The sequence below is a fragment of the Volvox carteri genome (assembly GCF_000143455.1).
Source record: "Volvox carteri f. nagariensis unplaced genomic scaffold VOLCAscaffold_3, whole genome shotgun sequence".
NCBI classification, from domain to species: domain Eukaryota; kingdom Viridiplantae; phylum Chlorophyta; class Chlorophyceae; order Chlamydomonadales; family Volvocaceae; genus Volvox; species Volvox carteri.
This window is the reverse complement of record NW_003307546.1, coordinates 2,697,816-2,714,474: the sequence shown is the minus strand read 5'-3', so window position 1 is coordinate 2,714,474 and position 16,659 is coordinate 2,697,816. Positions and strand designations below refer to the sequence as shown.

The 16,659-nt window shown below is 54.2% G+C and overlaps 2 protein-coding genes across 2 annotated transcripts; both read left to right on the top strand.

Moving 5' to 3' along the window:
- Nucleotides 1-135: 135 nt before the first annotated feature.
- Nucleotides 136-7,789, top strand: VOLCADRAFT_103078 (uncharacterized protein; the record flags this gene model as incomplete). The annotated part of the gene is made up of 11 exons (XM_002946616.1): nt 136-496; nt 1,429-1,550; nt 2,714-2,847; nt 3,365-3,411; nt 3,739-3,859; nt 4,429-4,662; nt 5,071-5,162; nt 5,299-5,445; nt 6,125-6,509; nt 7,070-7,254; nt 7,675-7,789. Exons 1-11 carry the CDS (start codon nt 435-437, stop codon nt 7,787-7,789), a joined length of 1,644 nt encoding a protein of 547 aa, XP_002946662.1. The 5' UTR covers nt 136-434.
- Nucleotides 7,790-10,154: 2,365 nt separating this feature from the next.
- VOLCADRAFT_103077 (uncharacterized protein) lies at nt 10,155-15,934 on the top strand (the record flags this gene model as incomplete). The annotated part of the gene is made up of 9 exons (XM_002946615.1): nt 10,155-10,173; nt 10,752-10,908; nt 11,267-11,387; nt 11,820-11,981; nt 12,418-12,512; nt 12,912-13,058; nt 13,556-13,940; nt 14,523-14,707; nt 15,216-15,934. 9 exons carry the CDS (start codon nt 10,155-10,157, stop codon nt 15,334-15,336), a joined length of 1,392 nt encoding a protein of 463 aa, XP_002946661.1. The 3' UTR covers nt 15,337-15,934.
- Nucleotides 15,935-16,659: the final 725 nt, after the last annotated feature.

Below are 16,659 nucleotides of genomic sequence, written 5' to 3'. Positions count from 1 at the left end.
TGCGCACACGCATGTGCAATGGTTGGCAGCTAGGTTGGGCTCATAATAGGGCTCCCGCGGATGGGTGGGTGGCATTTTACATCGATGGGGACAAACTGACTGTGGGTTCTGAAGCCTGTACCAAACATCCAAAGAGACACCGATGAACGGGGGGCGTTTAGAGGTAGCGGATAAGGTCCAGTACGGTGTGGTGCTGTGCGGGTCTGTGATGGGCGCTGCCGCCCTGCGTGGCTGCTGCACGAACGCGGGAAACCATTAGATTCGAAGCGATGCAGAGTGTAGGAGTCGTTCCGTGCAGTTGAACCTGGATGGCCTGGTCGGCCCATGTTCATGTTCTGTTTGGGCTAATGAAGTTTTGCTCTCGCGTGTGCGGCGTTTTTTAGGGCATTTTTCGGTCGCTCATGGCGCAAAAGCGTCACAAGATGCCCTGATTTATGTTGGTAATAATGTTGGTGAAGCTATTTGCAGTTAATGGGGACCGGGTATTAAGCATACGGTGAGTTGGGGGATTTGGTGGCGAAACATGGCTGCATGTATGCCTGTCCTACAATGCCCCTATTTTGAAGTTGAATAACGCAGCCTTAACGCTGAGCGATGTGGACTTCACGCAAAGTAGAGTGTTGGCAGGCGTTGTCTGGAAACCTTGGGTCAACCAATTTTTTCACTGCGTCACTCGCTGTGTTGTTGACTCTGTTTCGGTTGTTCATTGTTTTTTTAGGTAAATCGGGAATGCGGACCCTGCGTCGCAATGCGCGGTTGGGGGCCCTCACGCATAATTTCACGCGGCATAGGGCCGCGGTCTCTCTGGCACTGCGGAGTACGGCATCGCTTGTACGAATTTTGCGGTCTTAGTGCTCCGAATCGCTTTAGCAGGGGCGCTACGCCGCAGTCTCTAGGAAACTGAAAGTTCAGACAATTTTGTACGTATGTATGTAAGTGTGGCTGAATGTCCTGCGTGGGAATATCCGCGTACGCCTGTTTAGGACCCTAACTCAGCGGTGAAGCATGGATCCAAGAACAGCTAATATATAGATGGGATGGGATCGGCTGTGTAGTGTGCAAGATAGATATGCCCCATCGGGAATCCCTCCCGTATGGTATATGCCTTTGCCAGGTTAAAAAAAACCGAGAAAACCGAGAAAACCGTTGTGATTGCGACTACAAAGAAGCATTTCACCGGGCAGCGATCCCCGGCCCTTTCCGATAACTGTCAAAGCTTTCCAAATTTGGGCATGGCGTATGTGAGAAGATTTGTATTTCCAGCAGGGGTAAAGTCGTAACAACTGGATGCTTCAAGCGACTTGAAGCCCTAGGGTTGCCATACATCACGACGATTCCCTGTCGCTGTGAACGAACTTAGTCACCCTCACTTGGCCCTAGAAACTTCTGCCTTTTGATTTCTGCTTCCGCCCGCCCTGCGTCTGCCAGCTGTTGTTCCGTTCGGAAGCAAGAAAGGAGCAGCATGAAGATTCAGAAACGCCACGTCCGACTCTTCCACTTTGCAAGGTGCCACAACGTCGAAATCCTCTTTAAAAGTCGACGAGAAGCCTGTGGGTGCCATGCTACGTGCTGCGCCACAGGCTCTGCATGTATGGCGACTTGGCGAGGACTTATGTCGGCGTCACGGTTGTGGTAGTTAGCTGTCGACTTACAGCTTCGCGACCTCTTGCTTCATCGTGCTCGACTTTGGGAGAAAATATTAACTTTCATTAACAGAGGCTTTGCCTTGCCAAAATGATGCGTTCCGCTGCGTGTCACGACACTGGTGTCCGTTACTGCTCCTCGGAATGCTGCAGGGCCATACGTTCATCTACCACTGTAATGTAAGGCGTAGTAAAGCGTAAGGTTATAAGTCTTCCACGTATATAAGGTGTACAAATCATGTATGAAAACCACTCACTGATAAGAAGCAAGAAACGTTGAGAACCTGCATTGCCTCGTCTTGAGCCTTATGCGGAGCAACGCATAAACTTAACACAAGCGACCACAAGTATATGCCAAATAGATTGCTACTGATGCATATATATAATCTTTAGGGTTTCTATACTCTATATACACAACATACGCTTGTGTGCGTTTTTCTGTCGTATTACAAGTCGGGCCCTTGGTCAGTATGCTAGCCGCACGTAGCTTAAGCCGGACCCCTAGCAAATGCCAAGGATTGCTACATAGTCGCAGTAGGCTCATTGCAACTCGTGCTGTCCAAGTAGAGGTGGATGTGCTTGGTAAGGGTTTTACCGTCGCGAACCTGTCGCGGCGCTGCTTGCTTAGCTTCAAGTCACAGTATTTAATCAAATTACCGAATGTTACTAAGTATCAGACCTGCAAGTGCCGCGTCTGCGTGGTAATTGAACCCGTTAAACGTTTGGCGTTCGCAGCGTCCACGTCGTTTCACAGCCTTGCAAAGAAGGAGACCGAACATTTTTGCACATTATTTAAGCTACTATTGATATACGTTCTTTCCTGTGGCTGCTACAGCCATTTGATACCGAGCCTTTCACCTCGACCGCCTGCATCATAACTTGTGCCACTGCGCTACGCGACTAACCACCCAACGCTCCCCATCCCACATGCCGAACGAACCAGGAGCAAATCCTTCTCCGTGATTTTTTCAACTACATGAATCCCTTACGATGTTGCCAACCATCTTGCCTACAACCTGCAGAAGCGACCTCCTCCTCGTACACCACTAATGCCGCGTCCCCGTCCCAAGCGCCGCCCTCGGCGGTCACCGACCCCACACCCCCTTCACCCCCACCGGCCGCGGCGGCTGTGGACAGTGGGCTCAAGGTCGCGGACCTGGACGCGCAGCGCTTCCGGCTTCATCCCAGCGTGGCGTACTGGCAGGTGGGTCCCATCCCGCCCCATTCAGGTGCCCTCCCCAGGCAGAGGTTCTCAGGTTCCTTGGATTCTGTTCTGCCCTGTCTGGATTGTGTATGTATGTATGTGGGGTGGGATGGGGGGAAAGGGGGGTACATCCGGGGCCGCGAGGCAACCGCATGTTGCTTGCTTTTACCACGTTGCTTGGTCAGCGAAGGACGATGGTGAGGGGTAAGGTTTTTTAGGGATCAGGGCCACGAGGACGGAGCATGTATGTGTGTCGGGAGCAATAGGAAAGGAGAGATGGAGGACAGATGTGGAGTGGTGGGGAGATGAGGACATCTGGAGGGGAGAGGACGGCGAAGGTGAGCAGGGGGATATATCCTGTGTGTATGGCAGCGGTGCATGACAAAAGCTGTACAGCTGCTGGCGGGTATATTTTGCCATGGGTATCATGACATGATATGTTGTCATCATCAGAATAAAGAAAATGATGAACAAGTAGGGACTTTGGTTGCGTGCTGTTGCCGGTCTCCGCCTGCAGAACTTCAAATCGTACGCCAACACCCTGTTTGCCGACACGGACATGAGGTACGGGAGGTAGAGGGTGCGGGGGCTTACATGCAAACGGAACGGAGATCCGTTTCTTAGAGGGGGGAAGGTGGGGAGGAAGGAGGGGAGGTGGTGGAAAGCACCATGCCGGGGGGGGGAGGCGGGATGGGAAGCACGGTGAGGTGATGACTGTGTGCTAAGGGTTTGTGAAATATGACGCCCAGTAGTGTTCTATGGAACACCACTGGGCCTCATCAGCTCATCATAAGCTGTACGCATGGCCGCATTAGTCATACACCTTTTACCACCATCGCATCTTCCCCCGCCAACCTCATCCCTCAACCCCACCCCGCCCGTCACGTGCAGCCTGACGGACTCCGTACAGCAGCTTGTACGACAGGCCGCTGATTCCGCTGTGCTCCGGGACCCTCATGCCGCTACCTACTGGACCTACCACTCCGCTCGTCTGACGTTCTTCGTTGGCCAGGTAATGCGCGTTTGTACACGGTGTGATGCAAGCCATTGTGCCGTGTGCGTTAGCTGCGCTGAGGTGCCTGGGACTTCTGGCACTAGAGCTTTACGTTTACACGCTCGTTCACACGCTCGCGCATCATATGCTTTGCTGGAGTCGCAGTCCACTGCCAATGAGCTTCTTCCGGTGACCTTTCCCTCCACACGGCGCCGTGGGCTTCTGCTTTGCCGATCACGACGAGGCTCAATTTTGGGATGCAAGACGCTTTTCCACGGCTGATGCTGCAGGGCTCAATTCCACAGCACTTCGTAATGCATTGTACATAGACGTTCGTCCCACACCTCTCGGCCCAGTCCCTCCAGGAAGCTTGGGAAAGGGAATTCAGGATGCAAAATGCAATAGCCCTCCTCCCTTGTTTGGTGCGCTGTTGAGTCGGCCTTGGCCCCAGGGCTCCCTCCCTCGCGGTTTCCTCCACCGCTTAATTGCCGCAACACGATCAAGTACGGGTACACGTGCCGTGCACACACGCGGCCGTCGTACTCTTTTCGAAAGAAACCACGCTCCGCGCCCCGTCCTTGTTACAGGCGGTCACGGGTCTCTTAGCTCACCACCTGGCGGAGACTCTACCCTCCAACCTGCCGGGGTTTTCATCCTGGCTGACGTCATCAACAACATCCGGACTGCGTTCGACTAGTGCCCAGACTAGCGCCAATATCACCACAGGTGCAGGTTTCAAAACCCCCCTGGAGCGAATATTGTCCAACGCCGGGCAGGAGATGATGACACGGGTCGCGGAGGCACTGGCCGCCTTCCAGCAGGTGCGTGTGTGTGTATGCGTGTGTTGTGTAATGATGTGACCCCGTGTATGCATGTATGTATGTTTATTGCATTGAGCCGCGAGGAGCACATCGTCCAGCTCTAAAGGAGGAAGCCAAGTGCAGCACTTCCCCGAAGACTAGCAGCCGTATTCGTAGTCGTTATTTCATTACTTCTAATGAAGTAGTGGTAAAAGTAGCTGTGTATTGCTTGAAGATGTTGATATGCATGCGGAAGAAGGCGTCAAGAGTGGGTAGTGAGTAGAAATAGCCGTCGCTGTAATGGGCCCCAGGGGCTGATGGGGGATGGAGTACTAGGGGCGTCAGGGCTGGTATACACGTGGCCCCTACTAGATCCAAGTTTTAAACCTCCTTCGCCGTACTGATAATGCTGTAATTTTGTACGTGCAGGACTACGACAACATCCGAGGGGGCTACTATCCGCTGCCCTGGGACATGTCTCCCAGGCACCGCCAGAACAACCCCCTGTTCATGTTGGTCAGGTGGGTGGTCTTGGGGCGTTGGGGGGGGGGATTGGGGGGTCTGGGGCGCCGTTTTGGGGTGGTGAGGCGAGGGAGGTGTAGGGGAGCGCGTCCACATCCCACAACTCTCACCTCGCCCTCCCAACACGCCACGCAGGACTGCCCAATCCGTACGGGAGAGTACGGCAACCCTGAGACGCCGAGTCCGCAGCCAAGCAGAGCCCGTGTGGCTTTCCAGCTCCCTCTACCCCCAGTACTACACCAACACGTTCCACTACCAAACTGACGGATGGCTGTCAGACAGGTGGGGTAGGGTGGAGGTGTGCGTGTGGGGGGGATGTGTTTGAAGGAGGATATCCCCTAATAGACGTAGTAAGTCTTGTCACGTCAGATATGGCATAGTTAATTTTTTATCTTCGGCAGATATCTAAATGAACCTGAGCCATAGTACATAAAGATAAATGGAATGGGGGCTCACACAATGTACTTCCCTGCTGCCCACCGGCCACCGCCACCGGAGGGTATGTACGGATGCCGTACAGATCACGTGCGCTGATGTTGATAACGTGTTGGGACTTATAAACGCCGTGCTCCACCCGAAACAAGCACTGGACCTTTTTAGACAACAGTCATCAGGTTCCCCAGAGAAATTAGTGCTGCACCTTGAACTCCGCCGGGACAACACACACACACACACACACACACAAGCTGCCGTATCCCACCGCAGCCATGGCGGTACCTTCCGCGTGCTGTCGTAACCAGAGATCCCTAGTCTAGCCTCCTTCGGGCGGTGTCCTCCCCATTCCCCCCACCGCACCCCCCGCGTTCACAATCTCAGGCGGTCCTCCTCCGTTGACCGCGTCAAACGCCAGATCTGTGAAATCCGGAGGAATGATTCCATCTCTCGTGTCTTGCGTATTCCACCATCTGGGCCAATTGACCCATGGGTCAACCCCTCTTCCTATGGCCTCCTCTCCATGCAGGTCGGCGCGTATCTACGAGCACAACACAGAGCTGCTGTTCTTCGGTCGCCAAGACGCCATGCAGCGCACCTCCCTGATCCCCATTTCTGAGTACGTGCGGGAGGCTGAGCTGGGTGGCCGGGGGGTTTCGGAGCTGCGGCTGCTGGAGGTGGCGGCGGGCACTGGCAGGTTCCACACCTTCATCAAGGACGCCTACCCCTCCCTGCCCTCCGTGATCTCCGACCTGAGCCCCTTCTACCTGGCCCGAGCCCGGGAGAACATGCGCTACTGGAGGGACCTGCGCCAGCCCGGCCGGGGGCTGGGAGGGGTCGACGACACGGGGGTCACACAGTTCTTGCAGACTGCAGCCGAGGATATCGATGCGGCCGACAACCAGTTTGACATTGTGGGTTCTCCCCCACCCCCCGCGGGGCCCATTGGGGGGAGATTTTTGGGGGAGGTTGGAGGTTACAGGTTGATGGCAGGTGGTTGGGCCGGTCGGATGGATGGCGTTCGATATGAGGGGGGAAATGTGGGGTGATACATTTTGCGAGTGATTTGCGTGGATTTGTGTGCTTGTTTATGAATGAGGCGGAGATGATGCGAGCTTTGTCTGTCAGTGTTGGTCTTAGTCGTCAGGTGGTTGGTGTTCTGATGTGCGGAGTTTGTTCGCATGCAGGGCCAGCAGGTCAGTGCAGTGAAGGGAAAAGGAAGTGGCGTTTTTGCTGTGTTTTGCTGGAATGTGAGGTTGCGGGCGCGACAGCGTGCGCGTTGGCGATGAATTGCCTGCCACAACTCCCTCAGCTGGCGGGTACGGTGTATGTCCTCGAATCTGACCGTGTCCAGGTAGTTTCCACTTGCCAACAGCCAAACACACACTTCCACACCGGCTTCCCCTGGTTTAACACCTCTCCTTCATCCCTCTCCCCCGCCTCACCCTCTCTCCCCTCTTCCCCCCCCCCACAGCTCGTGTGTGTGTATTTGTTCCACGAGCTGCCCGAGGCCATCCGCCGCCGGGCCGCGTCCGAATTCTTCCGAGTGCTCAAACCGGGGGGCTTACTGGTGGTCACGGACAGCGTGCAGCTGGGGGACAGACCCGAGTGGGACAAGAACCTCAATCTGTTCGGGGACTTCAATGAGCCCTATTACAGGTGCGCTGCGCGAGGCGGGTTTGTGGGTGCGAATGGGAGCGGTCTTAATGGGTTGGCTGCTCGTGGTTCAGTGAATGTGGGAGAGACTACAGCTGGCTGTATGACGGCTTCAGTTGAGGATGGCGAGGGAAATTCCTATGTGCGGAAGTGTGCATCGGCCCCGGACATTATTCGTGCCATTACATAATGAGCGCACACAAAATATCAACACCGTGCGCGTTGTTTGCCTTGGCTTCCTTGACACCGCGGTGACCGTTGCCTTGTACTGGTGTACGGCAGCGATTACATATGTACGAATGAGGTAAGATCGTCCTGTTGTTGTTACTTATGTTACTGCTGCGGGTACCGCTGCACCTGCTGCTGGTTCGTCCTGTCCTGGACACGTTTTTACGCCCCCTTCCATCTCGCTGCCTTCCTCAGGAGCTACACCTCGTGCGATCTCGGGGCGATGTTCGAGGCAGCGGGCTTCGAATGCGATACAAAGTACCTCTGCTCGGCCACCAAGACGCTCAGCTTCCGCAAGGCCCGGGAGTAGATGGCAAATGGTGACAACGGCGTCAGGAGTCGGTGTTGGCGAGCTGGTCGCGTTGATTGTTGTTATGTAATCGGCTGCAATGTAGGGGTTGTTGGAGGCTGTTGGGAGTTGGTGTTCATGTCGGGGAACCCCAGAGCCCCAAGGTCGTGTGCAGGTCGGTGATGGGGTTCCCCTGAGCAGTTGATGATGTGGACTTAATGTTGGGGGGGGGGGTTCGTGCGGTGCCGCCATCATGGCGGGATTGATGAGAGGCTTGGGGTCATTCCTGTTTTGATTGTCAATCTTTTAGTTGAATGACGAGTTTGAGAGCAAGTGAGACAAGCAGGATGTTGCAAAGACTGGAAAACAAGGAGGGGAGGGGAGGGGAGGGGAGGGGAGGGATCTAGGTATATAGGTATATAGGTATAGGCATGTAGGTGTCAAGAAGACTCATGGCCATGTCGGTCCAAGTTTCCTGGCGGCAGTTGGGAGTGCTGCTGCGCTACGGTCCGTCCGTCATCAGGGATGTCGGGACGTTGTGTGTGCCTCAGCGCGAGTGCTGCTTGGAGTTGTGCATCACTATCTGCATCTTCTTCACTTGTCACTTCCAACAGGACAATATGAGACTCCATATTCCTAAAGCAATGTTCCGTACGACAAAACGTTGTTATTGCGGTTGAATTTCCGTTTATACAGTTTAACATGCCAAGCTTGTAGTGTATGATATGCATTTATTTAAGATTGTATCTTGTACAGTGTTGTACTGTAATCTGTATTGATTGTACATTTGCGTCTACACATGCTGACCTGTCTTGCAATGTACGACACCTGCATGCCAAGCCACGTCCCACCGGACAGTGTGTACTGGCGCGTTGTAAAACATATCATACGAAACGTAGGACTAAACACGCTCGTGGCCTGGTTGGCTGGACGACATGCTAACCTTTGATAAAAATGATATACTGCCTTTTCCTTCGTTTGCACACTTGTTCATGCATATGTTTATGCCGGTTGTGCTCCGTTTAGTTTAGTCCTGAAAAAAGGGGGGGGGGGGGTAGACATGAAGAAGAAAGGATGCACGTGCACGTTCACGCACATACGATATGAGTATGAATTCTTCATGATCCTTTGTTGGCTCTGCCTTAGCTCTCGACTCCTTGATATGTTGTAATTTGCAGAGCTTTGCCTTTGTCGGTTTGAATACCTAGGATACAACAACATGCGGGAACTCATGTGTTTTGTGTTTTGTCTGATCCAAACGATAGCCTCCACTGGCACCACCATCGCCTCCTGTACTGCTGCGGTTGCGCAACGCCAGGGCCCCGACCCGGACCCATTCGGTGTTGGCATCTTTTCCGCTAAGCGCAGAGCAGCTTTCATGTCCGACAGGTTCAGCTCGGCGACTTTGCAGCAAAGAGCACCTGCTGTATTTGAAACCGCTTGTGCAGACTGCCCAAAATGGTCAAGGCGAATTGGCTGTTGTCAATCTCCGAGTTCACCGCAGCCATCTGCTCATGCAGGTCCTCCGCTTCCTCGAAATAGTAGTCCACAACGGACTGGCCTGTCCGCTGTTTTAGGCTGCTAAGTCGCTGTTTGATGAATTGAATGTTCGCAGCGATTTCGGTAACACGCTCGGCGCGGACTGCCGCGACAGCGTCTCGAACAGCCTGTGAAATCTTATCGCCGTGTATTTGACTATTTGTGATTTTGCGTTCATTGAGTTATTAGGTACTGCTGTCGACAAATCTTCCGCTTCGTCCCAGAGGTCCTTGCCGGCCAGATACTACTTCATGGCCGTTCGCCAGCGGAAGTAGTTCTCGAGCCGCTCGGCATCGTGTTCCTTCCCCTTACTGCTCCTATCCCAAAGCCAGGTAAGTACTAAGCCGAAAGGTTTGGACGCAATACCTAAACTAGGCACGCGCTTGCAGCTGCGGCGCGGGGCTCATAACCGATGGTAAACAGGGAAGTGGAGCTGTGTAGATATGGCCAACCCCAACCGTTACAGGTTTCACAGAACAAAATCTCGGCGAAAACGTCATATCTCCTTTATCCCACACATCGCATCTTATACGCCGTAAAGTCGTCTCAACTGCCTGACTTCCAGTGTTCTGGCCGAATATCAACATTCGTTACAACTTTCATAATCCTGAGCTGGTGTATTAGGACGCCTCAATCACACACTGAACAATGAGATGCCACATATTTACGGGCCAAGGAACAGTAATCTTTCGCAGGCCAGTGTTCACTGGAAGTACTGTACGGCAACACGAACGGCCACGGAGTTGAACAGCGACTAAAAAAGCCATGCAGTCTAACTATAAATTGAGCCTGCGTTACTTCATTTTACTTCCCTTCCAGTGCTTTCCAACTCACATTTGGCAATACGATGCGCATAGTACCAAGTGGTAAGACAACCCGCAAAGAGCTTGGTCAACCAAGCAGCGGACGGCACTATCGCTTCATCGTCCCTAAATCTCAAAGTAAGATATCATCCACTCACCTCTATCCTGGGTAACTATCTAGGCGACCAGACATCAAAATCAACTGCCGGTAGTCGTGTCCTAGATATATGATTAAATGTTTTCTGAAGACTAATAATAACTAACCTAATGCGTATTAAATGTATGATATTTCACGTAGTTAACTCGGTCGCGCTATCCTAACCCGAAGCTTCCCTTTGCGAAAAGCCGAAAGTCACAATGCTACTACAAGCATTTATTTTAACTTATTTGGATAGGTGTCATGTAATGCAACCTAGTAACGCAGCTGCTTTTTTCCTACCTAACTCGAGTCCGCAGCTGGGGTCGTGGACCCGCCAGCAACCAGTCAGCTGCGCATTCCATTCTCATCCCGGACCGGTTTTTTGCCGTAGCCTCAGACACCTCCGGGACCACCACAAGTACGCGGATCTCACCAGCGCCATGGAACAGGAGCGAGCCTAGCAGTCCCTTCCTCGCGCCTGGCAACAGCCCGTCCAGTGCAGCGGCTGCGACCATTCCCTCTCCCACTGCCCCTTCCGCCATCCCACTCCGCGACCTGGACGCTGGACGCTTCAAGCTGCACCCTACCGCCGTCACCTGGAGTCAGCGTTCTACTCGTGTTACCACTGCTATCCTAAACCACCGAGAAGGCCCGCGCCCGTGAGTGCCTAGCAGAGGCCGGGGGCCCTATGGCCAGAGTGCACCAGGTGGCGGCTCGAACAATGACCCTGCTGGAAACTTTTTGGATCCACTTCCCTTCCTGGGAATCCTCTGGGATCCGGTGTTTCGCCGCAATGTACTCCACACAGGCTCGTAGCAGCGATGTCCTCGGTTGGGACAGCGTCAGCCCCCTCAGCATCCCATTACCTCCTGAGCCCGAAGCGTTCCTCTTGACCAAAATCCACTTTACCCCGCTCCCTGCCCCCCGCCCCCTCCGCATACATCCGCTTATCTTAGTTTAGCCTCTGGATACCTGCCGGTCTGGAACCAAATCCCCTTTTTCCCTTTTTCAACACAGGCCGGGACCCTCCCTGGCAGAGGCTGTACGGCAGATTGTACCGCCTAACCCGCTGACGGATGTCCGCCGCGCCGCACACTGGTGGTACCACCTGGGTCGTCAGATGTTCTTCCTGACGCAGGTACGGCAAGTTAAATCGAAATTGTGTACGGTAATCCGTACTTGCCCCCGGAACCGAGATTGTGTTTCCTTGCCGGCCTCAAATCGGGCCTCGGTTCTTTCGTAACCCTCAGCTTGTTCGTCAGTCCGTCAGTCAGTCAGTGGGCTCATCGGTCGATTGGCGGAGCCGGCAGGTCTACAGGTCCCTCTCTCCATCCCTCACCATTTGTAATGCATGGCGATTCTTTCCCCTCGACCTTTCTTGCGGCTTTACCATCACCACCACCGCCGCCACCACCACCGCCACCGCCGCTAGTTGCTGCGCAAATTTTATGCTGCAGGTGCTTTGAACCATACATGCCCATAAGTACAGGATGGTACCTATGTAGGCTGTTGGCATGTCCTTATCGTTTTGGGTTGATGTTGAGGGTGTTGTTCATGGATGAATGCACAGAGTTTCGCAGGCTTCGCCGCACACCATGTCTCGGAGGTTGTGGCGGCTGCTTCGTCCTCCTCTTCCGCATCTTCCGTCTCAACTCCCTTCGAACGATTATTGGAGGACGCAGAGCCTGAAGTAGCGAGCCGATTGTTGGATGGGCTGGTGGCCGTACAGCAGGTACGGCCGTTACCACCGTACATCTGTACGGAATTTTAGTCTGTGTCTGAGTCTGTGTCTCCATTTGTCCGTTTCCCTTCCAAACGTTATAGATGCTATTTATTGCTTGTTGCTGTAAATTCTTTGAGACACCGTCTACCCCCCCTGCGCTTCTCGGCTGAGTCACTTGTGCGTGTGCATGCGTGTATTTGTTCCTCCCGCTGCTCTGGAGCACATGTGATTTCGGTCAGCCCTTGCCTGCCCCCTGAGCCTCCGGCTCGAATGGGCTCGACACAACTGTGCAGGTTAGCTCGACTCCACCAGGTGCAACACACAGCAAGACATGTCCCGCCACTCTGTTTCCCCAAACCGAGTCCCTCGTCTCTTTAGTATTCCGTACAACTGTACTCAACCGTATCCCGTTGCTTCCGCTGCTCTCATGTCGTACACCTGTCAGGACTACGACAACATCCTGGCAGGCTGCTACCCGCTGCCCTGGGACATGACCGTACCCAACCACCGGCAGTACAACCCGCTGTTTGCGTTCGGGGGGTAGGGCTGTGTGGTACACCCCGTAAGGGGCCCCTGAAGGGAACGGACCTGGGTTTGGGCTGGCTTGGCTTGGTGACGTTGTGAGGACACCGATTGGTCGAGATGCACTCGTTTGGCGCTCCCCCCTGAAACTCATTCAACGCGGTTTTAGGAAATAGCCACCTCCCGAGGGGCAGGGCAGGGTCACCCCTCTGTACCTGTTCGTGACGTGTAACCGCCTTCACGTATCCATCAGGCCATTCATTTCCCAGCTCGGCTCAGCTCAGCTCAGCTCGGCTCAGGGCAGTTCTCCGCCATTTGTTCGAATACCGTGTTCTGCTCTACCGGCCCGTCCCCGCCTGCCTTGTAACGCCTTCCCGCATATCTCCCACCCTTGCTCGCGTCCTCCCCCTCCCGCAGCTCCCTGGCCTACCTAGGGGAGTGGACCGCTATCACCCAGCGGCGGCTGCGGAAGCAACCGGAGCCCGTGTGGCTGTCCAGCTCCCTCTACCCCCGGTACTTCACCAACACCTTCCACTACCAAACTGACGGATGGCTGTCAGAAAGGTGGGGTAGGGTAGGGTTTTAAGATGTCCCGACCCCTGCCTCTTACAGATAGACAGACAGACAGAGAGACAAACAGAGCGACAGACAGAGAGACAGACAGACAGACAATATGGGAAATGGATAGGGAGCATCAGCGGCTAGAAGGACCGGCGAGAAGGACGGAGGGTTGTGCACGGGAGGCGACGGGAGGAGACCGCGGAGGGAATGTGGGATGGTAGCAGAATAGAACAACGGTGGCGACGGCGGGTGAAAACTTTTTGTTGAATTTGGAAGCGGAAGAGGAGGAGGGCAAGCTATGCGTGCCCTGCTGCACCGCGGGCTAATCCTACCGTTTGCCCGTCCTTTCATCACCTCCCCTCACGCACAATTTCACATCGCCATTCCGCCATAACTAATCTGCTGCTACTCCGTAACGAGTGCTCTGCCTACGATACGAGGTGGCGACAAAGTAATCTATAGCATTGTGGGACGACGGCGGTGATGATATGACCGCGCAGATCTGGGGCGTTGTACGAGTTCACTACAGAGTCCCTGTTCTCAGGCATGCAAGACGCCATGCAGCGCACCTCCCTGATCCCCATTTCTGAGTACGTGCGGGAGGCTGAGCTGGGTGGCCGGGGGGTTTCGGAGCTGCGGCTGCTGGAGGTGGCGGCGGGCACTGGCAGGTTCCACACCTTCATCAAGGACGCCTACCCCTCCCTGCCCTCCGTGATCTCCGACCTGAGCCCCTTCTACCTGGCCCGAGCCCGGGAGAACATGCGCTACTGGAGGGACCTGCGGCAGCCCGGCCGGGGGCTGGGAGGGGTCGACGACACGGGGGTCACACAGTTCTTGCAGACTGCAGCCGAGAATATCGATGCGGCCGACAACCAGTTTGACATTGTGGGTTCTCCCCCACCCCCCGCGGGGACATTGGGGGAAGGTTCCTGGGTCGTTGAGTTTAGCTTAGGGGCTTGGGCGGTTTTGGACTGCTGGGAGTTGGGAGTTGGGAGTTGGGGGTTGGGGGTCGGGGGTTGGGAAGTTCCTCTGGGGTTACTGAGTTTTTAGGAAGAGGGTAAGCTTCGGAAGGGTCACCTTAATTCAGCGGCACTGCGCTGGAAATTGGGGGTTGGAGTTCCCGAGGTCGATTCTTTCCTTCCTGCCTGCCTCGTCCGTTGCCTGCCTGCCGGACGATCACAGCTGCAGCACGGCAACCGGTTAGATGGTGGTTTCAAACGTAAATACACCCGCAGTGAGGCATTTAAGGCTTCTCGCACGCAGACGAACTCCTGTTCTCCCACTCCAGCCATGTATTCCAAGACAAGATGAGTATGAAGAATTATTTGTGTTATTCATTTTCTTTACGTTAGAAGCTTTACCGTACTCACCCACGCCGCTTCCATTCCTCTTCCCGCTAACACCTCTCCTTCATCCCTCTCCCCCCGCCCCCACCCCCACCCTCTCTCCCCTGCCCCCCCCCTCCAGCTCGTGTGTGTGTATTTGTTCCACGAGCTGCCCGAGGCCATCCGCCGCCGGGCCGCGTCCGAATTCTTCCGAGTGCTCAAACCGGGGGGCTTGCTGGTGGTCACGGACAGCGTGCAGCTGGGGGACAGACCTGGACTGGAGGGCGGCATTGACGTGTTCGGGGACTTCAATGAGCCCTACTACAGGTAAGGAGCTGATGACTGTGAAGCGCCAGGGACGAGAATTGAGAATTAAGTAACTCTAGGTCCCCAGGAGATGGGCCCCGGCACAGCGGTGTTATGTGGACGGCTTGATCTGATGTTGAGGAAGTGAAGTGTAGTGCGGTGTGGTGTGGTGTAGTTCCTGACAGGGCTCTGAATCCTGGATGTGAATTCAGGTATTTTGCCATCAGAGCCCTCCGCTTTTCTGACGTACGGAGGTTCCCAAGCTGGGTCCATGGGTCAGCAACAAACCCACATCCCGCGCGACCCACATCCGGACTGGTTCGGCTGTCGGAGTGTTGGTCGTGCTGATGAATCCTCTGGAAAAATGGAAGGTTTTAAATGGCTCTAAGCGTCTGCAGTCTTACTTGACTCGCTCATTCGCTTGCTGCCCGATGCCGCTATGCCGGCTACGCTGGCCCTGCTACTATTGCTCTCTTCATGCTATCACTGCCCTCCCCTCGTGCGGCGTCCTCCCACCGCCCTCCCACAGGAACTACCTCTCTTTTAACCTGGGGGCGATGTTCGAGGCGGCTGGCTTCGTGTGCGATACCAAGTACATTTCCAGTGTTACCAAGACGCTCAGCTTCCGAAAACCGCTTGACAAGTCTTAGGGTTAGAGCTGCCGGCAACTGGCCGATGATGACTGGCACGCTGACCAGCGAGAGAGGACAAGTGGTGGGGCAGGAGGAGGTTTTAATTTGGTCATGAACGTGAGGGTGTTCGGAGGATGCTCAGAGGCGCACGGTCCGTGTGTAGTAATAATGGCTTGTTGCTGTGTTGCTGTGTGTTGCTGTGGGGCAAGATGGGGAAGCTTGTGGGTATTGTGGTGATAACGGCAGCGTGTATGTCGGCTATAGCTTGTTGATATTTACCTGTCGGCTATACCTCGCGATATGCGTCTCCCGCCAAACGACACATGTCTCTAGGGAGTGTGCTGGGGACGTTGGGGGTCTCCCTGCGCGTCCCTGGATGTGTATCTGTGCACAACAACGAAGCTTTGCCAGTGCTGCTGCTTACTGCTGTTAGGGTATTACTCAAAAAAGTATTGCGACATGTTTTGTCGGGTGTTTGTTGGGTCGGCATCCTAAGCTGCTGCGGTCCGCAACCTGCGGCTCCAGCTGTACATAATAGATGGCGGCTCGGGGTGTATGTGTGTGTATGTATGTGTGTGTGTGTCTCCAATTAATTAATATTAATATTAAATCAGGTAAACGTGGTCACAGGGGGATAGTTGCGGTTAGCTGCCCGGAGATTTCATGTCTAGAAATCACTAGCTGATCTGAGCTGATCCCCTAAGGAACGAATCCGACGTGTGTAGTACTAGTACTAGTACTAGTACTCGATATGCCCCACATGCTCACTCTACATAACATGCGCTCTATATCGCGAGTAACATGTGCATGCTAAAGCTACGAATCGTCGTACAGTTGCAAAAATCATACAATGCAAAAACTCGCATGGCATAAGTATACAAAGCGCTCTGCTGAAAACAACACATTTCCAGTCCCAGACCAGAATCCCGCTCCCCTGAACTCCTCCGGCTCCCAGAATCTCGGCCCAAGTCAAACCATTGATCAAGATGCCCTGTTTTTTCGCATCGTCGTACAGCTGTTTTACGGCACGAAACGCACGTTAAATCCCCTTCCCGACGCGGAAGCTTCATCATCACAAAAAGGAACACAGCACCAGCCGACTTTGTCCGGAGGATATGCACGGCAGTAAAGTTTCTTTCCTCCGACACGCAGTTCCTTCCTCCGACACTGCACTGCTCGTACAGCAACAAGCTTTTAAACATGATTCGGAAATCCCGCTCGCACTATGCGCCCGCACGTGTCAGGACACAGACAAGCACAGGTAAGCACTCCTCTGTTGATGTGAAGACGTTCAGTTAAAGACCGACAGAAAGCTTCGTATGTATGTATGTATGTATGTAT